The sequence below is a fragment of the Oryx dammah genome, unplaced genomic scaffold (assembly GCF_014754425.2).
Source record: "Oryx dammah isolate SB20612 unplaced genomic scaffold, SCBI_Odam_1.1 HiC_scaffold_16, whole genome shotgun sequence".
Classification (NCBI taxonomy): Eukaryota; Metazoa; Chordata; class Mammalia; order Artiodactyla; family Bovidae; genus Oryx; species Oryx dammah.
The window spans coordinates 26,880,507-26,898,311 of NW_024070200.1; the positions used below are offsets into that span (position 1 = coordinate 26,880,507).

Here is a 17,805-nt window from a genome sequence, read left to right on the forward strand (position 1 = left end):
ACTGTGCAAGAACATGGGTTTTAGACTTCCCTGTTAGTAGAGTGGATAAGAATTCGCCTGCCAATGCAGGGGACATGGGTTTGACCCCTGGTCTGGGAAAGTTCCACGTCATGGAGTAACTAAGCCTGTTTGCCACAACTACTGACCTCAAGCTCTAGAGCAGTGAGCAGCAACTGCTGAGCCTGCATGCTCGTTACCGAAGCCCATGAGCATAGAGCCTGTGCTCCACAAGAGAAGCCACCGAAACGAAGTCTGCACAATAGAGAGTAGTCCCATGCTCTGAAACTAGAGAAAGCCCACACGCAACAATGAAGACCCAGTGCAACCAAAATATTCATTGTAAAAATTTTCAAATGCCTTAAAAAAAAAAAAAAAGAACACGTACTTTGAAGTCAGAACAATCAGGGTACAAATTCACCATAAAGCTTGTATAATCTTGAAAAAATTACATTTTAAATATCTACATTTCAGTTTCCTCGTGTGCAAAATTAAAATAGTATTGTTCATAGAATTACTAAGCCCAGGACAGGACGTGTTTGAATAGAAAGTGTTATAGTGTAGAGCCTGTAGGTGCTCTATGTGTAGTTCTTGTCCCTGGTTCCTACTTAGTGTTGGAGATAACATGTTTTTAAATGGGTATAACTCATACACAGTGAAAATGCTTCTCCTAGAATCTTTGGAAGTTATAAACATCACATATTTAATAATCCAATTGTTTGGGCAAAAAAAAATTCCATTTCAAGAAATTTTGCATTTTTGGTTATCACACTGTTCAAGGCAGCTGATTAGATTTTTTTTTTTTTTTTTTGGTCTGTGAGTATTATAAAAGAGAATGTCCTGTTTTTGAAATGGCTGTAGAAGGCATAAGGCATCAGTAAAGTGGCTGACTGCCCACCCACCCCAAGATGCTGCCCAGCTGATATCCTACTCCTGTGTATAAATTTCGGGAAAGAAACTTTTTGTGGGCTGACCTGCTTTATACCTTAAGAGATGTTTTCCCAGTGGGAGATGTATTTCTATCCAAACAAACGACTTCCAATAAGTAGTTCATATTTGACAAATTAACCTTTGAATACCTATTCTTATCAAGTTATATTTAAAATCTAGAGTTTCTAGGCCTACAACTCTCAACATTCGTGGGGTTTTTTGTTGATGTTTTGTTTTTTTTTAAACTTTGGGACCTAACCTATTACTGGGCAGTGAAATCACCTGCAAGGGAGGATTGCAGCTATAGCTAATTGGTTATGATCAACACTAAAAAAATACAGAAAATATTTGAAAGCATTAATACATGGCAAGGGCAAGTTCTGTTTGGGAAACTTTCATATCTATGTTCTACATGTAGGTGTATATGTGTGCACATACACAAATGAATCATCCTGTCAAAATAATTTTTTATTCTGGGTTTTGGTCAAAATGAGAATCGAAAGCTGCTGCTCCGTGTAACCTGGGCAAAAGTTTTGTTGTCCACTATATGATAGGGCAAGGGTAGGGGAGGAGATTCCCTCTTGTTGATCTAAAACCCAAGAACCCACACATATCACACACACATACCAAGTAGCTCCCAATGTTCAAGTTTGTTTTGTAAGTTTTGGGGGACTCAGAATGCATCCTGTAAGAGAAAGACATCAAACCAGTCCACTAAATTCTCTTTAATCTACAGCCACAGTATTAACCCAAGAACTGTGGAACAATATTCCACAGGGAAATGCAATCATTTTCAATTTATGAAGTGAGATACTCACCAACCTGGAGTAGAAGACACCTAGCTTGGTTGCCACTAACCTGTTAATGATTTTAGGCAAAGCAGTCACCTCTCTGAACTCAGCTTCCTCAGGGAAGAAATGTTGAGGTTCTTTAAGGTTTCTTCTTCCTCTGTCATGTGATGACCCAGTATCTCTACTGCCCCACCTTCCTCCCTGCAACAGAACGCGGGCACTTGGTGTCCACAGTCAAGTGTTCTCCACCAGAGCCCAGGAATGTGTCAGGAGCTGTGTTTCAAAACAAAGTATTCTAGATAGCATGATCTTGTTCCAGAACCCCAAGGGTCTGTCCCTTTAGGATTTTCAACAAATTCTACATTTCCACTATTGACACCTCTAAGACCAGAGGGTCTGCTGGATACTATTGTATACTTGCTTGTGCCAAAGCTTTACCTTCTTCTGGACGCTCTTCTATTCTGGACCACCTTGAAATCCTGCAGCTTTCCCTGTCACTTAGTTTATGGGACAGCAGAATTCCTAGGTATATAACAAAGGTTCCAAACCAGGGGTGATTGTGCTCCCCAGGGGACAGTTGGCTAAGTTTGGAGCCAGTTTTTCAGGACCAGAGTAGGGGTAGTGCTATTCGGATCAACTTGGGTAGAGGCTAGGGATACTGCTAAACATCCTACAATGCACTGCATAGCTCCCCCCACAAAGAATTATCTGGTCTAAAGTGCCAGTAGTGCCAAGGGTGAAAAACTCTGGCATAGAATGTGTTCCATTCAGAGCCTGAAGAGGCCTACCAGGTGCTGTACTTTCTTATTTGTGGTAGGGGATGCAAGATATGTAACAGCAAATTTCTCTTACTCTGAGGGGGACCCTAAAAATTCCACTGAAGCTCCCTGATCTGAAAAAGGCTTCTCTCTCCTCTGGAGTGTACTGTCTCATCAAGGACTCCACTTGCATAGTCAGTGTGACATCAATGTAATGGATCATGGATGCCCAGACACTTTCAGTTCTTAAAAATGTAACAGATATTAAGAGAATTGACATGGTTCTGAGGTAAAATTGTAAATCAATGTTTTTGTCTGCTTCACTTGAAAGTAAACTGTTTCTCCTTCTCTTTCCTAATTGGAAATATACTCTTATAACTTGCCAAATCAATGATATGTATATTACTAATACATGCTATCACTGATATACAAAAAAGATCTTCATGAGCCAGATAACCATGATGGTGTGTGATCACTCCCCTAGAGCCAGACATCCTGGAATGTGAAGACGAGTGGGTGGGCCTTAAGAAGCATCACTATGAACAAAGCTAGTGGAGGTGATGGAATTCCAGTTGAGCTATTTCAAATCCTAAAAGATGATGCTGTGAAAGTGTCACACTCAATATGCCAGCAAATTTAGAAAACTCAGCAGTGGACACAGGACTAGAAAACGTCAGTTTTCATTCCAATCCCAAAGAAAGGCAATGCCAAAGAATGCTCAAACTACTGCACAGTTGCACTCATCTCACATGCTAGCAAAGTCAATGGAAACAGTGACAGACTTTATTTTGGTGGGCTTCAAAATCACTGCAGATGGTGACTGCAGCCATGAAATGAAAAGACGCTTGCTCCTTGGAAGAAAAGCTATGACCAACCTAGACAGCATATTAAAAAGCAGAGACATTACTTTACCAACAAAAGGTCCATCTAATCAAAGCTATGCTTTTTCTAGTGGTCATGTATGGATGTAAGATTTGGACTGTAAAGAAAACTGAGTGCCGAAGAATTGATGCTTTTGAACTGTGGTGTTGGAAAAGACTCTTGAGAGTCCCTTGGACAGTAAGGAGATCCAACCAGTCAATCTTAAAGGAAATCAGTCCTGAATATTCATTGGAAGGACTGATGCTGAAGCTGAAACTCCAGCACTTTAGCCACCTGATATGAAGAACCAACTCATTGGAAAAGACCCTGATGCTGGGAAAGATTGAAGGCAGGAAGAGAAGGGGACAACAGAGAATGAGATGGTTGGATGGCATCACCAATGCGACGGACATGAGTTTGAGTAGGCTCCAGGAGTTGGTGATGGACAGGGAAGCCTGGTGGGCTGCAGTCCATTGGGTCACAGAGTCAGACTCAACTGAGTGACTTAACTGATCAGTGATATTGGGCTTCCCTGGTGGCTCAGATGGTAAAGAATCCATCTGCAATGTGGGAGACCTGGGTTTGATCCCTGGGTTGGGAAGATCCCCTGGAGGAGGGCATGGCAACCCACTCCAGGACTCTTCCCTGGAGAATCCCCATGGACAGAGAAGCCTGGTGGACTGCAGTCCATAGAGTCGCAAAGAGTTGGAAACAACTGAGTAACCAAGCACATCAGTGATATCATGCCTAACACTACTGTTATAAGGACCACCTTTTGGTTGAATTTATGACAGCCTACAGTCATCCTCCAGGATCCATCTGGTTTCTTCAGAGGGCAGACTAGTGAATTTCTAACAAATGGGTGGGGATGATGTTTTGGGTCTCTAGGGATCAAATATCAACTCAGCCTCTGTGTCTAAAATTCTTTGAAATCCAAGGTTCTCCTTTCTCCAGTGTACCATCACCAAGTAATGGCCTCAGTCGTTGGGAAAAGACAGAAAATATTATACTAGCTGAGTTGTTGTAGGATTCTTTCTCCAGGAGACCCATTCACCTTTTTAGTCAGTTGGTTCTGGATGTGAATACAGGTCAGGGAACTAAGTAAAGGATTTTCACTTTATTTTGGAGTGGCTGCCTATGGCCTCTTGTTTCTCCATACTTGGTTAAAATTTTTTGTTGCTGTTGTTCTTAGATGTTACACAGCAAGTTCACTTAATGTCCATCTCTCTTGCCCCTACAGATGACGTTCTATTAGCCATCTCCACAATTCCCTGGTCAAGCCTCTGAGACTACTCCCTCCAAACTTGCAGGTCATTATTGTAATTTTGGCCTTGTGATTTCTTGCAGTTTAGTGTGCCACCTACTTTGGGATGCCATCATTCCTGTTCTATTAATTAGCTCAATTCTGTGACCACTTTCCTACCATCACCCCCAGTCTGCAGATGAGAAGTCACCACTATACTCTTTAGTGAAACTGGTGTCCCTCTCAGAAGTCCATTCCTGCTGGTCTTGATGGATGCAGAAATGTCTAGATCCCAGTATCTGTTCACCACCACCCAGTAGTTGGTCATTGGCTACAGATGCCCATGGATAGTACATCTTGAGTTTAAATGCTGCAGTAGATTCTGACAGTGTTGCAGCTGAAAACTGTCAGCTGACTGGAATCCTAGAGGCAAAGATTTGAGCAGTGGTACACTTCCATGGTTACCATATGGACATAATTTTGAACTGAGAAAGAGGCACTAGGGCAATACTAGTTGATGAGATGGGAATCAGGATGACTTGCTTATTCAACTTGATTGGGTCCTCCAGCCCTGCAGAGGTCCACTCACAGATGTACCACTTCTATCTTATGAGAGACTGCTGCTGGCTCCATCTGACCTGATGATGCCTTGATAGATTTGACAGAACCTACTTCATCTTAAATAGTTCTGGCCACATGGTCACTGATAATCCATGATCATGCTTGCTGTCTTGTCCACAGCTCATAAACATGCCAGGAACTTTCTGAAAAGTATGTAATTTTCAGCTACAGATGGCATGGATTGCTTCAAAGCCCTAAGAATCTCTGTTGTGAATTCTCCTGTTGGGGAACCCGTAAATGTCATATGTTGTCTTCTCCCATCACATACCTAAAAATATATGTAATTCTGCTTGTCTTTTCAAAGATAGGAGTTGTGATTAATACCTACACACTACTATATATAAAATAACCACCATGGATGGACCTACTGTATAGCATAGGGAACTATACTCAATATTTAGCAATAATCTAAGAAAATAATCTGAAAAATAATATATATATATACATATACACACACATAAAAATAACTGAACCACTTTGCTGTACACTTGAAACACACTGTACATCAACTATACTTTTTTTGGCTGTACTAGGCGCATTGTGGCTCATAGGCTTAGTTGCCCTAAGGCACATGGGATCTTAGTTCCCATACTAGGGATTGAACCCACATCCCCTGCATTCAAAGGCAGATTCTTAACTGGACCACTAGGGAAGTCCCAATTATACTTCAATAGAAATTTTTTTAACTACTTCATTTTGGGAAAAGATTTAAAAAAAGATGAGTGTTGACTTTACTCTGTGCATCTATTTTCTACTTCATTTTTACTTTTTCCCTGCTGATAATCTAGGTTTTCTAATATATGCATTAACAGCTACACATTCAAACCCATAAATCTCCTCCTAAGCATGGCCCTAGCAATCTCTCACAATTAACATCCCACATGATTTGATGCTATTTTCAGTATCTTTTAGTTAAAATATTTCTATTTTTCACTCATGAACTTTTATATATTATCCAAACATTTCAGGATTTTATCTTAATGATTTTTATCTTAATTCTAATATAACTGGAGAACAAACTTTGTGACTTAAATCCTTTAGAATGTGAGATTTCCTTTGTGGTTCAGCATATGTTCAATTTCGTTTCATGTAAATATCTAGTTATTGGGTACAATGACTAATATAGGTCCATTATGTCATGTTTGGGCTTCCCTCGTGGCTCAGAGGTTAAAGCATCTGCGTTTGCTTGCCATGTTCAAATTTTTGATACCTTTATGGATATTTGCTTCAGTAATGAAGAGGTGCTAATGTACTTGGGATTGTAAACTTTTCTGTTATTTCTTTTTTGCTTTAATACTATGCTATTAGGTACAAATTTAGAATTGCTCTTATTAAGTTTTATCATTATTAAATATCATCTCTCTCTAGTAATGTATTTTGCCTTATGCTGTCTAATAGTATGACAATACCAGCTATTAGTATTTGCATATTCTTGTCTTTTTACCTTTTGATAGTCATACATATTCCTTATTTCATAAATGCAAATTAGTCAGATTTTTAAAAGTTGAACCAACTCTATTTCTTCCTAATATTTGGCTAAAATGCTGAAAAGATTTTTTTCACTTATATTCATGAGATTGCCCCATATGTCCTTGTTGAATTATCAAGATTCTGTTGACCTCATCAAATGTTACTATTTTTCAGTTCTGCTAAAGACTTTATGTAAGATTTGTGTTAGCACTTGGTAAACTTCATCAGCAAAACCATGTAGGTCTAGGTACACTACTTTTAAGTTACAAATTCATTTTAATAGATATCAGTGGTTTATAATACCAACTTTTTCTTAATATTTCTGATCCTGAAGACTTTTGGTGAGACCCTTATGTTTATGATTTTGTCATTTTTAAAATCTGGTCTGATTCTCGTATCACTTATTTAGAACAATTTTTAAAATTCAACGTACTTATTAATATATTGGGGTCTAACAGTCGGACATGACTGAGCAACTTCACTTTCACTTTTCACTTTCATGCACTGGAGAAGGAAATGGCAACCCACTCCAGTGTTCTTGCCTGGAGAATCCCAGGGACGGGGGAGCCTGGTGGGCTGCCGTCTCTGGGGTCACACAGAATCGGACACAACTGAAGCGACTTAGCAGCAGCAGCAAGAAGTGATGGAATTCCAGCTAAGCTATTTCAAATCCCAAATGATGTTGCTGTGAAAGTATTGCACTCAATATGTCAGCAAATTTGGAAAACTCAGCAGTGGACACAGGACTGGAAAAAGTCAGTTTTCATTCCAATCCCAAAGAAAGGCAACGCCAAAGAATGTTCAAACTAATGCACAATTACACTCATCTCACATGTTAGCAAAGCAATGCTCAAAATTCTCCAAGCTAGGTTTCAACAGTACATGAAACAAAACTTCCAGATGTTCAAGTTGGGTTTAGAAAAGGCAGAGGAACCAGAGATCAAATTGCCAACATCGCTGGATCATTGAAAAAGCAAGAGAATTCCAGAAAAACATCTACGTCTGCTTCAATATGCTAAAGCCTTTGACTGTGTGGATCTCAACCAACTGTGGAAAATTCTTCAAGAGACAGGAATACCAGACCACCTGACCTGCCTCCTGAAAAATCTGTATGCAGGTCAAGAAGCAACAGTTAAAACTGGACAGGGAACAACAGATTGGTTCCAAATCGGGAAAGGAGTACATCAAGGCTGTATATGGTCATCCTGCTTATTTAACTTCTGTGTAGAGTACATCATGTGAAATGCAGGGCTGGAAGAAACACAAGCTGGAATCAAGACTGCCGGGAGAAATATCAACAACCTCAGATACGCAGATACCACCACCCTATGGCAGAAAGCAATGAAAGTGAAAAAGAGTGAAAAAGCTGGCTTAAAACTCAACATTCAGAAAACGAAGATCATGGCATCTGATCCCATCACTTCATGGCAGATAGATGGGGAAATAATGGAAACAGTGAGACTATTTTTTTTGGGCTCCCAAATCACTGCAGATGGTGACTGCAGCCATGAAATTAAGACGCTTGCTCCTTGGAAGAAAAGCTATGACTAACCTACAGTAACACGATGGACATGAGTTTGAGTAAGGTCAGGGAGCTGTTGATGGACAGGGAAGCCTGGTAGGCTGCAGTCCATGGCATAGCAAAGAGTTGGACACGAGTGAGTGACTGAACTGATGTAAATTACTGTCCTTTCCCCCCAAATCCTTGTCCTATTGCCTTTATTATCAGTTTCTCCCTTTCTCTGATTGAACCTTTTATTCACAAAATGGGAGAGAAGGAATTGTAAACTTTAATTTTCTAGGAAATAGCATTAAAACTCTCCTAACATGCCCAGATCCCTACCATTAAAAAGCTTAGCTTTGACTAGCTTAATACAATGTGATTGTAAAACTGCTCAGTTACTATCAAGCATACATGATATAAAGTTACCAGTTTAAATTTGAATGCCCAGGTTTTTCCTATATAATCAACTCCTACTATATAAAATTTTTCCTTTGGGAACTCCCATTTTGTCCTCCCTACATGGGAGTATAAAGGCACATGACAGGGAATAAATCTCTTACTCTCACACCTCAGAAGATTGCATAGTTGTATAGCTTTTGGATAGCTTGATTCTTAAGAAGCTCTGACAAGTGATTTTGATATATGGACACCACTGCTATAAATAGAAAAACAATCGAAAGCCAGCACATTCTTAAAACTTGAGAAAGGTTAGTTTCACCTGAAGGAACTTGTTTAAATTTAACGAATCTATCAGGATTTGTCATTATAACCCTCATATAGCAGTTATATAAAACAACCAAAAAGATTTCATAAGTAAAGATTTATGGTTTGAAGAGATCACCCATTAAATGATGGTCACACACTTTAATGGACATAATGGATGATGTCCATTATGGACATTTATTTTTGGCTAGCACTTTAAAGATATTAATCACTTCACTAAACTATATGAAAACACTGTATGGTCATGATTAGATTAAATTACTACCCTCAAAAATACTAAGAACAGAAATAAAGCTGTGAAAGCAATTCATTTGTGATGTATAAAATTCTATCACCATTCCTAACTTCTAGATGCAATGTTTTATTAATCTACTGTGATCTTTCAAAAAGAACTATTCCACACAGTTCTCATTTACTTATTTAAGAGATCATTCAGTTGGGGTGGGGGTGGGAAATTGGTATGAATAGAGGGCAACTGTCATTATCCTTTTTAAGATTTTACTCTGACCTACATTATTCTGAGTTACTCTATCATACATTATTCAACATGAATAAAACTTCAAAGATTAATTTTACTAACCATCTAAGGCAAGGATCAGTCTAAGCTCTGTTGACCAAATCCAGTCTGCTGTCTCTTTATAGTTTTATTAGAATGCAGTCACATTCATTTAATTCTGTATTGTTCTGGTTATTTTTGCACCATACAAGAGTTGAATGGTGCCAGAGATTGTATGACTTATAAAATCTAAAGACATCTGCTGCCTGTCCTTTAACCAAATTTGCTCACTCTGATCTATACCATAATTATTAAAGTGGATTAAAAAAAATTTTTTTTAATTACTTATTAGCTGTGCTGGGTCTTTGCTGGTGTGCACAGGTTTTCTCCAGTTGCAGCAAGTGGAGGTTACTCCCTAGTTGTGGTGTGGGCCTCTCATTCTGGTGGCTTCTTTTGTTGCAGATCATGGGCTCTAGGAAGTGTAGGCTCAGTAGTTGCAGTTCCCAGGCTCTAGAGCAGATTCAATAATTGTGTGGCACGGGCTCAGTTGCTCCATGGCATGTGGGATCTTCCTGGACCAGGGATTAAATCTGTGTCTCTTGCATTGGCAGGCAGATTCTTTACCACTGAGCTACCCAGGAAGCCCTTAAGTGGATTTTAATGTAACTTACAACAGTTATTTTGTAAAGAAGAATTGGATGAAACAGTTTGTATTTTTTTAAAAAGTACATTTGCTAATAATGGTTTCTCTATATAAACTAAAACTACTTTTGAGTGCCAACAAAGATGAAAAATTTGGAAATAAAATCTCAAGAAATCTCAAAGAGTATCTAAGACTGTGATCTCTCACATAGCTAGTTTTAAAAAAAACCTTTTCACCTACACATTTGAAAAAACTCGCTTTATACAATAACTAACCACAGTAGAGACAGACCACACTGCTTCTAACTTTTATCATTTTAAGTTATTAAATAGAAGCTGGCTTCATTAAACACCTACAAAGATATTTATATGGATAAAATGAAATACCAAGAATCTAGAGATGAGAAAGTAAGAGTCTGAAATTTAAAACTGGTAAGAAAGTTTAAAAACTGGTTCAGTTCAGTCGCTCAGTCATGTCTGACTCTTTGTGACCCCATCAACTGCAGCACACCAGGCCTCCCTGTCCATCACCAACTCCCGGAGCTTACCCAAACTCATGCTCATTGAGTCGGTGATGCTGTCCAACCATCTCATCCTGTCGTCCCCTTCTCCTGCCCTCAAATCTTTCCTAGCATCAGGGTTTTTTAAAATGAGTCAGCTCTTCGCATCAGGTGGCCAAAGGATTGGAATTTCAGCTTCAGTATCAGTCCTTCCAATGAACACCCAGGGCTGTTCTCTCCCAGAATGGACTGGCTGGATCTCCTTGCAGTCCAAGGGACTCTCAAGAGTCTTCTCCAACACCACAGTTCAAAAGCATCAATTCTTCTGTGCTCAGCTTTCTTTATAGTCCAACTCTCACATCCATACATGACTACTGGAAAAACCATAGCCTTGACTAGATGGACCTTTGTTGGCAAAGTAATATTTCTGCTTTTTAATATGCTGTCTAGGTTGGTCGTAACTTTCCTTCCAAGGAGTAAGCATCTTTTAATTTCATGGCTACAATCACCAATGGCAGTGATTTTGGAGCCAAAAAAATAAAGTCTGACACTGTTTCCCCATCTATTTCCCATGAAGTGATGGGACCAGATGCCATGGTCTTCATTTTCTGAATGTTGAGCTTTTAGCCAATTTTTTCACTCTCCTCTTTCACTTTCATCAAGACTCTTTAGTTCTTCACTTTCTGCTGTAAGGGTGGTGTCATCTGTGTATCTGAGGTTATTGATATTTCTCCCGGCAATCTTGATTCCAGCCTGTGCTTCATCCATCCCAGCGCTTCTCATGATGTACTCTGCATATAAGTTAAATAAGCAGGGTGACAATATACAGCCTTGACATACTCCTTTTCTTATTTGGAACCAGTCTGTTGTTCCATGTCCAGTTCTAACTCTTGCTTCCTGACCTGCATACAGGTTTCTCAAGAGGCAGGTCAGGGGGTCTGGTATGCCCATCTCTTTTAGAACTTTCCAGTTTGTGATCCACAAAGGCTCTGGCAGTCAATAAAGCAGAAATAGATGTTTTTCTGGAACTTGCTTTTTTCGATAATCCAGCGGATGTTGGCAATTTGATCTCTGGTTCCTCTGCCTTTTCTAAAGCCAGCTTGAACATCTGGAAGTTCATAGTTCATGTATTAAAAACTGGTAGGAACTTAAAAATATTAAATAGGACAGACTACTGAGTTCAAGGTCATAAAAAATGATCTGGTACTCAGTCATGTTTGACTCTTTGCTGACGCCATGGACTGTAGCCTGCCAGACTCCTCTCTGTCCATGAGATTATCCTGGCAAGCATATTGGAGTTGGTTACAATTTCCTCCTTCAGGGGATTTTCCCCATTGAGGGATCAAACACGTGTCTCCTGGGGCTCCTGCATTAGAAGGTAGATTCTCTACCGCTAAGCCACCTGGGAAGCTCTGGTGAATATTGATACATGACTAATTTGGATGAATTACTAAGCAATTAGTAAATATGTCAACTCCTAATCCAACATCATGTATACTGCGATTAAGATTTAATACAAAATAGAAAGAAATTTGAAAAAATACGTTTTAATACCAGGGGAAAGTACCAGACAAACTATTAGAACAAGAACCATTATTAAATAGTTCAGAATAAATTTTATAAGGCAAAGAAAGCTGAACAGAAAATCCATACTGTGGAAATAAACAAGTATCAGGTTGTTCCTAAACTATAAATTCCCTGACATCTACTTACAGCAGAGGTCCATTCTACTGAAGGCTTTGGCACTCTTCCAACGATGAGTAAAAGTAACGAAACCAGAACTGCCAACACTGAATTCCAAGATTTAAAATTTAATACATCAAGCTAAGATCCTGAAAGATTTTTATAAAAGATTAATATTGAACACTTCCCTGCACCAGAGACAAAACCTTACCAATTCCTCAATCCCAACAGCACAGAGATAAAACTAACACTGTAAGGGGGAAAAAATGGAATCATGCTCATAGGAATGATGATGAGATCAACTAAGTAGTGAATATCCCCAAAGTTCATTAGTCAGTAGACTTTACCTTAAGAGATCATGGTACTTGGATCACTTCTAATGACTGGACATTGGATATCAGATGTTATTAATGCTTGAAGAGTCTTCTCAACTACACACAGACCCTACCATAAGAAGTCAATGCTGAAGAGTAGTTCCTTCCCTTATTCAATCTTAGAAAACTTTATTTTCAGACATTTGATAAACTGAAAAGGCTTCTGAGAACTTCCAGAGTTCAGATACAATAAAAAATTTTAAATGGGATATAAAGTTTTGAAGTAAATCAGAAATTGTTCAGCCTAAGAATTAAGGTAGTTAAAAGGATTAAACTTAAGATAAAACACATACAATCATCATTCAGGTCACCAACCTCACCAGATCCACAGAATCTGATAACATAGTCCCATAAACTTTGTAATATTCATGAACCATGAAGAAAACAAAAATATTATATTCTTCAATGTTAGCACCTCTGTTATAAACTAGAATAAGCTTCCAATACTTCCAGTAGCTCAAAATGTCTAGCCACAGCTAAAAATTCAGACCTAGGTAACATTTGAGTCTTAAGAAACCTGTGCAACCTTGTTTTTCCAAACATTTTAAAATTAAATTATCATCTGTAGGTATACATACAGAACAGATTTTGGATATCCTCTCATGGTACAGTAAAAGCTCAATAACACACTTCTCAAAGTAAATTATGTCACCTTACTGACATAATTTTAAAATTAGAGGCAACTATAACTTATAATCACATAGCTTCTTAATGTTTTATTCATAGCATTCTTTACACAGAAGCTTCACTGATATTAAATTTACTGCAGCATCCTGTTGGTGAAGCACAAAAAATTACATTATAAACAAAGAAACAAAGCACTTTGACTTTTTAAAATTATATATATATTTATATCCAGTTGACAAATAGCATCACAATTATTACCATATAAAAAACTAAAAATCACCATGTAAGCTAAGGCCTAAATTCTTAATCCAACTGTTCCTTTCTGTTACTATCTAAGAGATATAAGAAATTAAATTCCAGTACCTCAAAAAAAAAAAAAAAAAAGTCTACATTATTTACATACAGTATGGAAAATAAAAGCTGCTTTTTGGCTAAGTTAGATTGCTGGTACCTACATTATTTACATTGTAAATATTAGAGGGAGAAACTACTAACAAATACCATTTCAAATGAAAATATATTTTGCCTGGAATTTTGTTCTAAAATTAACTGTATATCCTAAATAAGTGTCTGTTGAAGAGAATTTGATTTCCCATAAATCTACCGAAAATTTAGACAGTTCCACTATGCTTCTTTATATTGCTAATCTAGATAGTGTTAAGTACAATATTGAAATAAGCACTGAAGCTTAAATGAAACGATGGCAACATGTGTGCAGATGGAATTTTATTTAAAACTTGTAAAATATAATGCCTTAATATTTACCCATAATTATGAGACTATCTAATATTCTTTTCATCCTTTAAGAAGTTTCATATATGACAGGTCCCTAAAACAGTGAAACCTTCCAGTAACTTACCAGAAAAAAGTTTCATTATATTATTTTGCTTGTAGAATTACTTTTCTAACATTAAAAAACGTATCTAAACCCTTGGCAAAAACAAACGCAATCAATTCAGTGTAACAGACTGAGCTTTAAACTGTATTTTAATTATCAATTAACTGTAACCTATTGGTTAACTGAACCAAAAATAGAATTTTAAATGATCCGCTATGAAACTTTTCAAATCAATTATAGAATGCATAGAAAAGTGGAGATAAATTTGGGGGAAGGTGTAAGGTAGTAAATGTGGAAAATGGTAAATGCTAGTTTTAATAACAAAAGTTGCACTAAATGTACATGAAAGTTAAATTAACACAGTATAAAAGAGAATAGCTTAAATAAACTGGGATTCACATATTACAATAGCAAAGTTATGACCGAATGAACTGAAGACATGAACAGTTCTGAAAATTCTCTTTTCAGCCTACTTCCAAAAGAAATAGTCAGGCTTTTTTCCTGTACATAGTTTTGAGCTTTGTCTATACCATATATAGTAGAAAAATAAATTCTTTAGCAACCTAGAAACAGTTTATAAAACTCTTACAGTTTAATTTTCTTTGCCAGACATGCTGATGTTAAACTGACAGCTATAAATTAAAGCTATATAGACAATAGGTATAAGTAATATAGAACAAGAATACTACATTTACCAGATTTTTCTTTTTAAAAATTACTGTACTTTCTTAATTCCTGTGTGCTTTGCAATAGGAATAATAGGGACTTTGTTTTCTTAGAAAAGATAATAACATGTAAGAGTATAACACAAATAAGATAATTTATAATATACATGTACTTCTACAGCAGCCTGGTTCATGTCAACATCTTGATTCTGAAGTCAAAATTAGAAGTACAATACCTAGGACATAACAGTTGGGAAAGACAGTATTTATTTTAGGAAAAAATGGAGCAAATCAAAGTCTTAGGAGCCTCAAATCTCAAAATCATCTATTTACTATAGTATACATTAGACAACCTTAAAATTGCAGTATGAAGATCACAACATGGACTGAAGAAATTTTTCTTTACTACACAAAATATAACCTAGCAACAAAAAACCACAGTTTTTTTTTTTTCCTTTCTGGGGAAAAAAAAGGGCATGGTTTGATAATGAACAAATTTTGAATAAATCCTAACAAAATTTACCTATGCCACTTAATTCTGAAAATTTTATCTGTAATTTAGTGTTCTGGTTGTAACTTTGCTAGCAAAATGTTTAACCTCCAAAGCAGCAGTCATTTACAGCAATCTGGTACCAACATCAAAGGAAAATAATTGTTGTACAAAATGGTGCAAAAGCCACTTTGGATTTTAGTACAACATATCACAGAAAAGAATATGAATACAAGTTTGCAACTTTATATATACATACTCCAAAGAGGCTGTCAGTACCCAAAGTATTTTTATTGCTATATCAGCAATGGATTTTTGGATATGTCTTTTTAAGGGCCACATAAAAATAGATTCAAGGGACAGATTAAATTGAAGTCCTAGATTAAAATGTTTGGCTTAAAGAATTTTCTACAACAAATTTCATGTTTATGTATGAAAAGTTATATAACCTTATATGAAAATGTCATGAAGTATTTTCTACACTATACTAAATGTATTTCCCAAGAGGGAAAAAATTAAAATATCTAAAATATATTAGATTAAGATTACAAGACCATAATAGATCTTTTGAACATGCATCTGTTTACAGAATTAACAGTATACAAGATGTTGGTTTCATTATGGACTATAAAGAAATGAGTTGGTGACAACTATCCTTTGCACAACATTATCAACTCACTTTAGCCACAAGCATGTCCTTGGTATGTGTGTACAAGAAATATTTTCATTTACCCCCATCAAATCATCCACAGGTTTACTTAGAAGATGAAGGTGCAGAAGTATGTTAAATGTATTTTTCTTTTCTTCAAACAACATCCCAAGCATGGCATAAGTAGCCTGAAATAATAAAATACTTAACTGGGCTTTTAGTTATCTACACAGACTATTAAAAGTAAATTAAGTTGCTCAAATTAACACATCAAATAACAAAACCAGCCATAAAGCAGGCTGGAAAGCATTAAATGTTTCATATACGTGAGTTTTTAAATCATTTAATTTCTATAGAAAAATTTTATTCACAATATAATGTGACAGAAAATGCCACAGGAATGATATACTGATTGCAATAAGGTTGCATGCAACAGCAGCTTTGTATTTTATAGCTATTTTTGTTTATAAAAATTAAACCTCTCAGTCATGCTTATCACATGGTCTTAGATTTGTAATGTAAATGAGTAAGGAATACCATACAGTTCAAAGAGGAAATGTCTCATCATTTTGAATGTGAATTATATGTAAGAAACATGAAGTATACTACTGAACCCTGAAACATGCATGTCTAGATTTTCTTTTGTCCAATTTCAGGCTGTCTGCAATCCTTCTTACTTATATAATACCAAGAGGATCTGTCTGTAACTGTGGTTGTATCAGCTGAGGCTGCAATGGTGGTGGTAACTGAAGTGGTACCATTGGTTCTACCAACTGTCCTGGGTTTGAAGGAGGCGGTGGAGCCACAGTGTTTGCAGTTTCCACAATTTCTCCATTGTAAAAGAAAAACTGACACTGTTGAATGAATGTTTCAACAACGGATTGATGGATCTTGGTGGTAGACAGAAATTCTCGATTTTCAAAATCAGGTCTCATCAAAGTTGGCCAAAAACAGATGGATAAGTTGTCTGCTGTCATTAAGTTGACTTTATTATGTTGACTGACCCTGAAATTACAATATAAAAGAACAATTAGAAACCGGTCAAAACTTATTACAATTAAAGAATTCATAACTTGGATGATTTGGCTTTATTTTTTTTAAATCTTAACTTCAAATTTGAAACATTGTCTTCTTGTGCATTCCATGTTCAACTACATTCTAATAACAGAAGACAGCAGTAAAATCCATTCCTTATGAGAATCAAAGATGGTTTTTACTTCCAGAAAAATTATTCTACTTCCAACCAGCAGACTTTTTAACTTTCAAAAAAAAATTAAGTTTCTAGTATTCTAAATAAACAATCTTTATAATCATCAACTACCTTGCACATCATCACAAATTTAATTTCAATGACAACAGTTCACAGAAGCACATTCTACCTTAAAATGTTTATGATTTAATAAATAATTCACAAATGACCCTATATTACTAATTTGCACTTACAGTCTTTTAAATATGTGCGAAAGCATTACTACCACCATATATAAAAATCAAGAAGAATCAAATCTTGAATTTTAACTCAAAATTATTAAATGGAGAGGAAATTTTAGATATTTTATCCAACCCTCTCATTTCACACATAAAGAAATAGCTCAATACGCAAAGTAGCAGGAAAATTTTATACTTAACTGTGCATATCAAAAAGTTTAAAACTTAAACCGAAGGACCCACATCCCCAAACATAGGAATTGTTCATCCGAGGTAAAATAAATGCACTAAAAACATGTGTTCTGTGGTAAAAAAGCATTATCTTTGGTTAAAAGACTAAATAAGAATACTCAAAATACTCAACCTTTTCTTAAAATACAGTGTATAATGGGGCCCAGTCAGGTATGTCTATGTGGTAGTCAAATAAAGATTCTGAAAATGCCTATAAATCTGAAAGACACGAACCTGGGCAAGTCTAATCGTTGAGTCGAAACAAACAAAAGGGAGGTAATGTT

At 36.6% G+C, this 17,805-nt stretch overlaps 1 protein-coding gene across 6 annotated transcripts in view; it reads right to left on the bottom strand.

Moving 5' to 3' along the window:
• Window positions 1-13,289: 13,289 nt before the first annotated feature.
• ARHGAP5 (Rho GTPase activating protein 5) overlaps window positions 13,290-17,805 on the bottom strand; it is a 74,037-nt gene continuing 69,521 nt past the window's right edge. For all 6 annotated transcript variants that reach the window (XR_005723947.1, XR_005723946.1, XM_040257146.1 and 3 more), the window contains exon 7: window positions 13,290-16,867. Coding sequence is in view for 4 of the 6 variants with exons in the window: in XM_040257146.1 (XP_040113080.1) it covers window positions 16,540-16,867 (328 nt within the window). In the remaining 2 variants the exon portion in view is untranslated. The remainder of the gene's footprint in view (window positions 16,868-17,805) is intronic.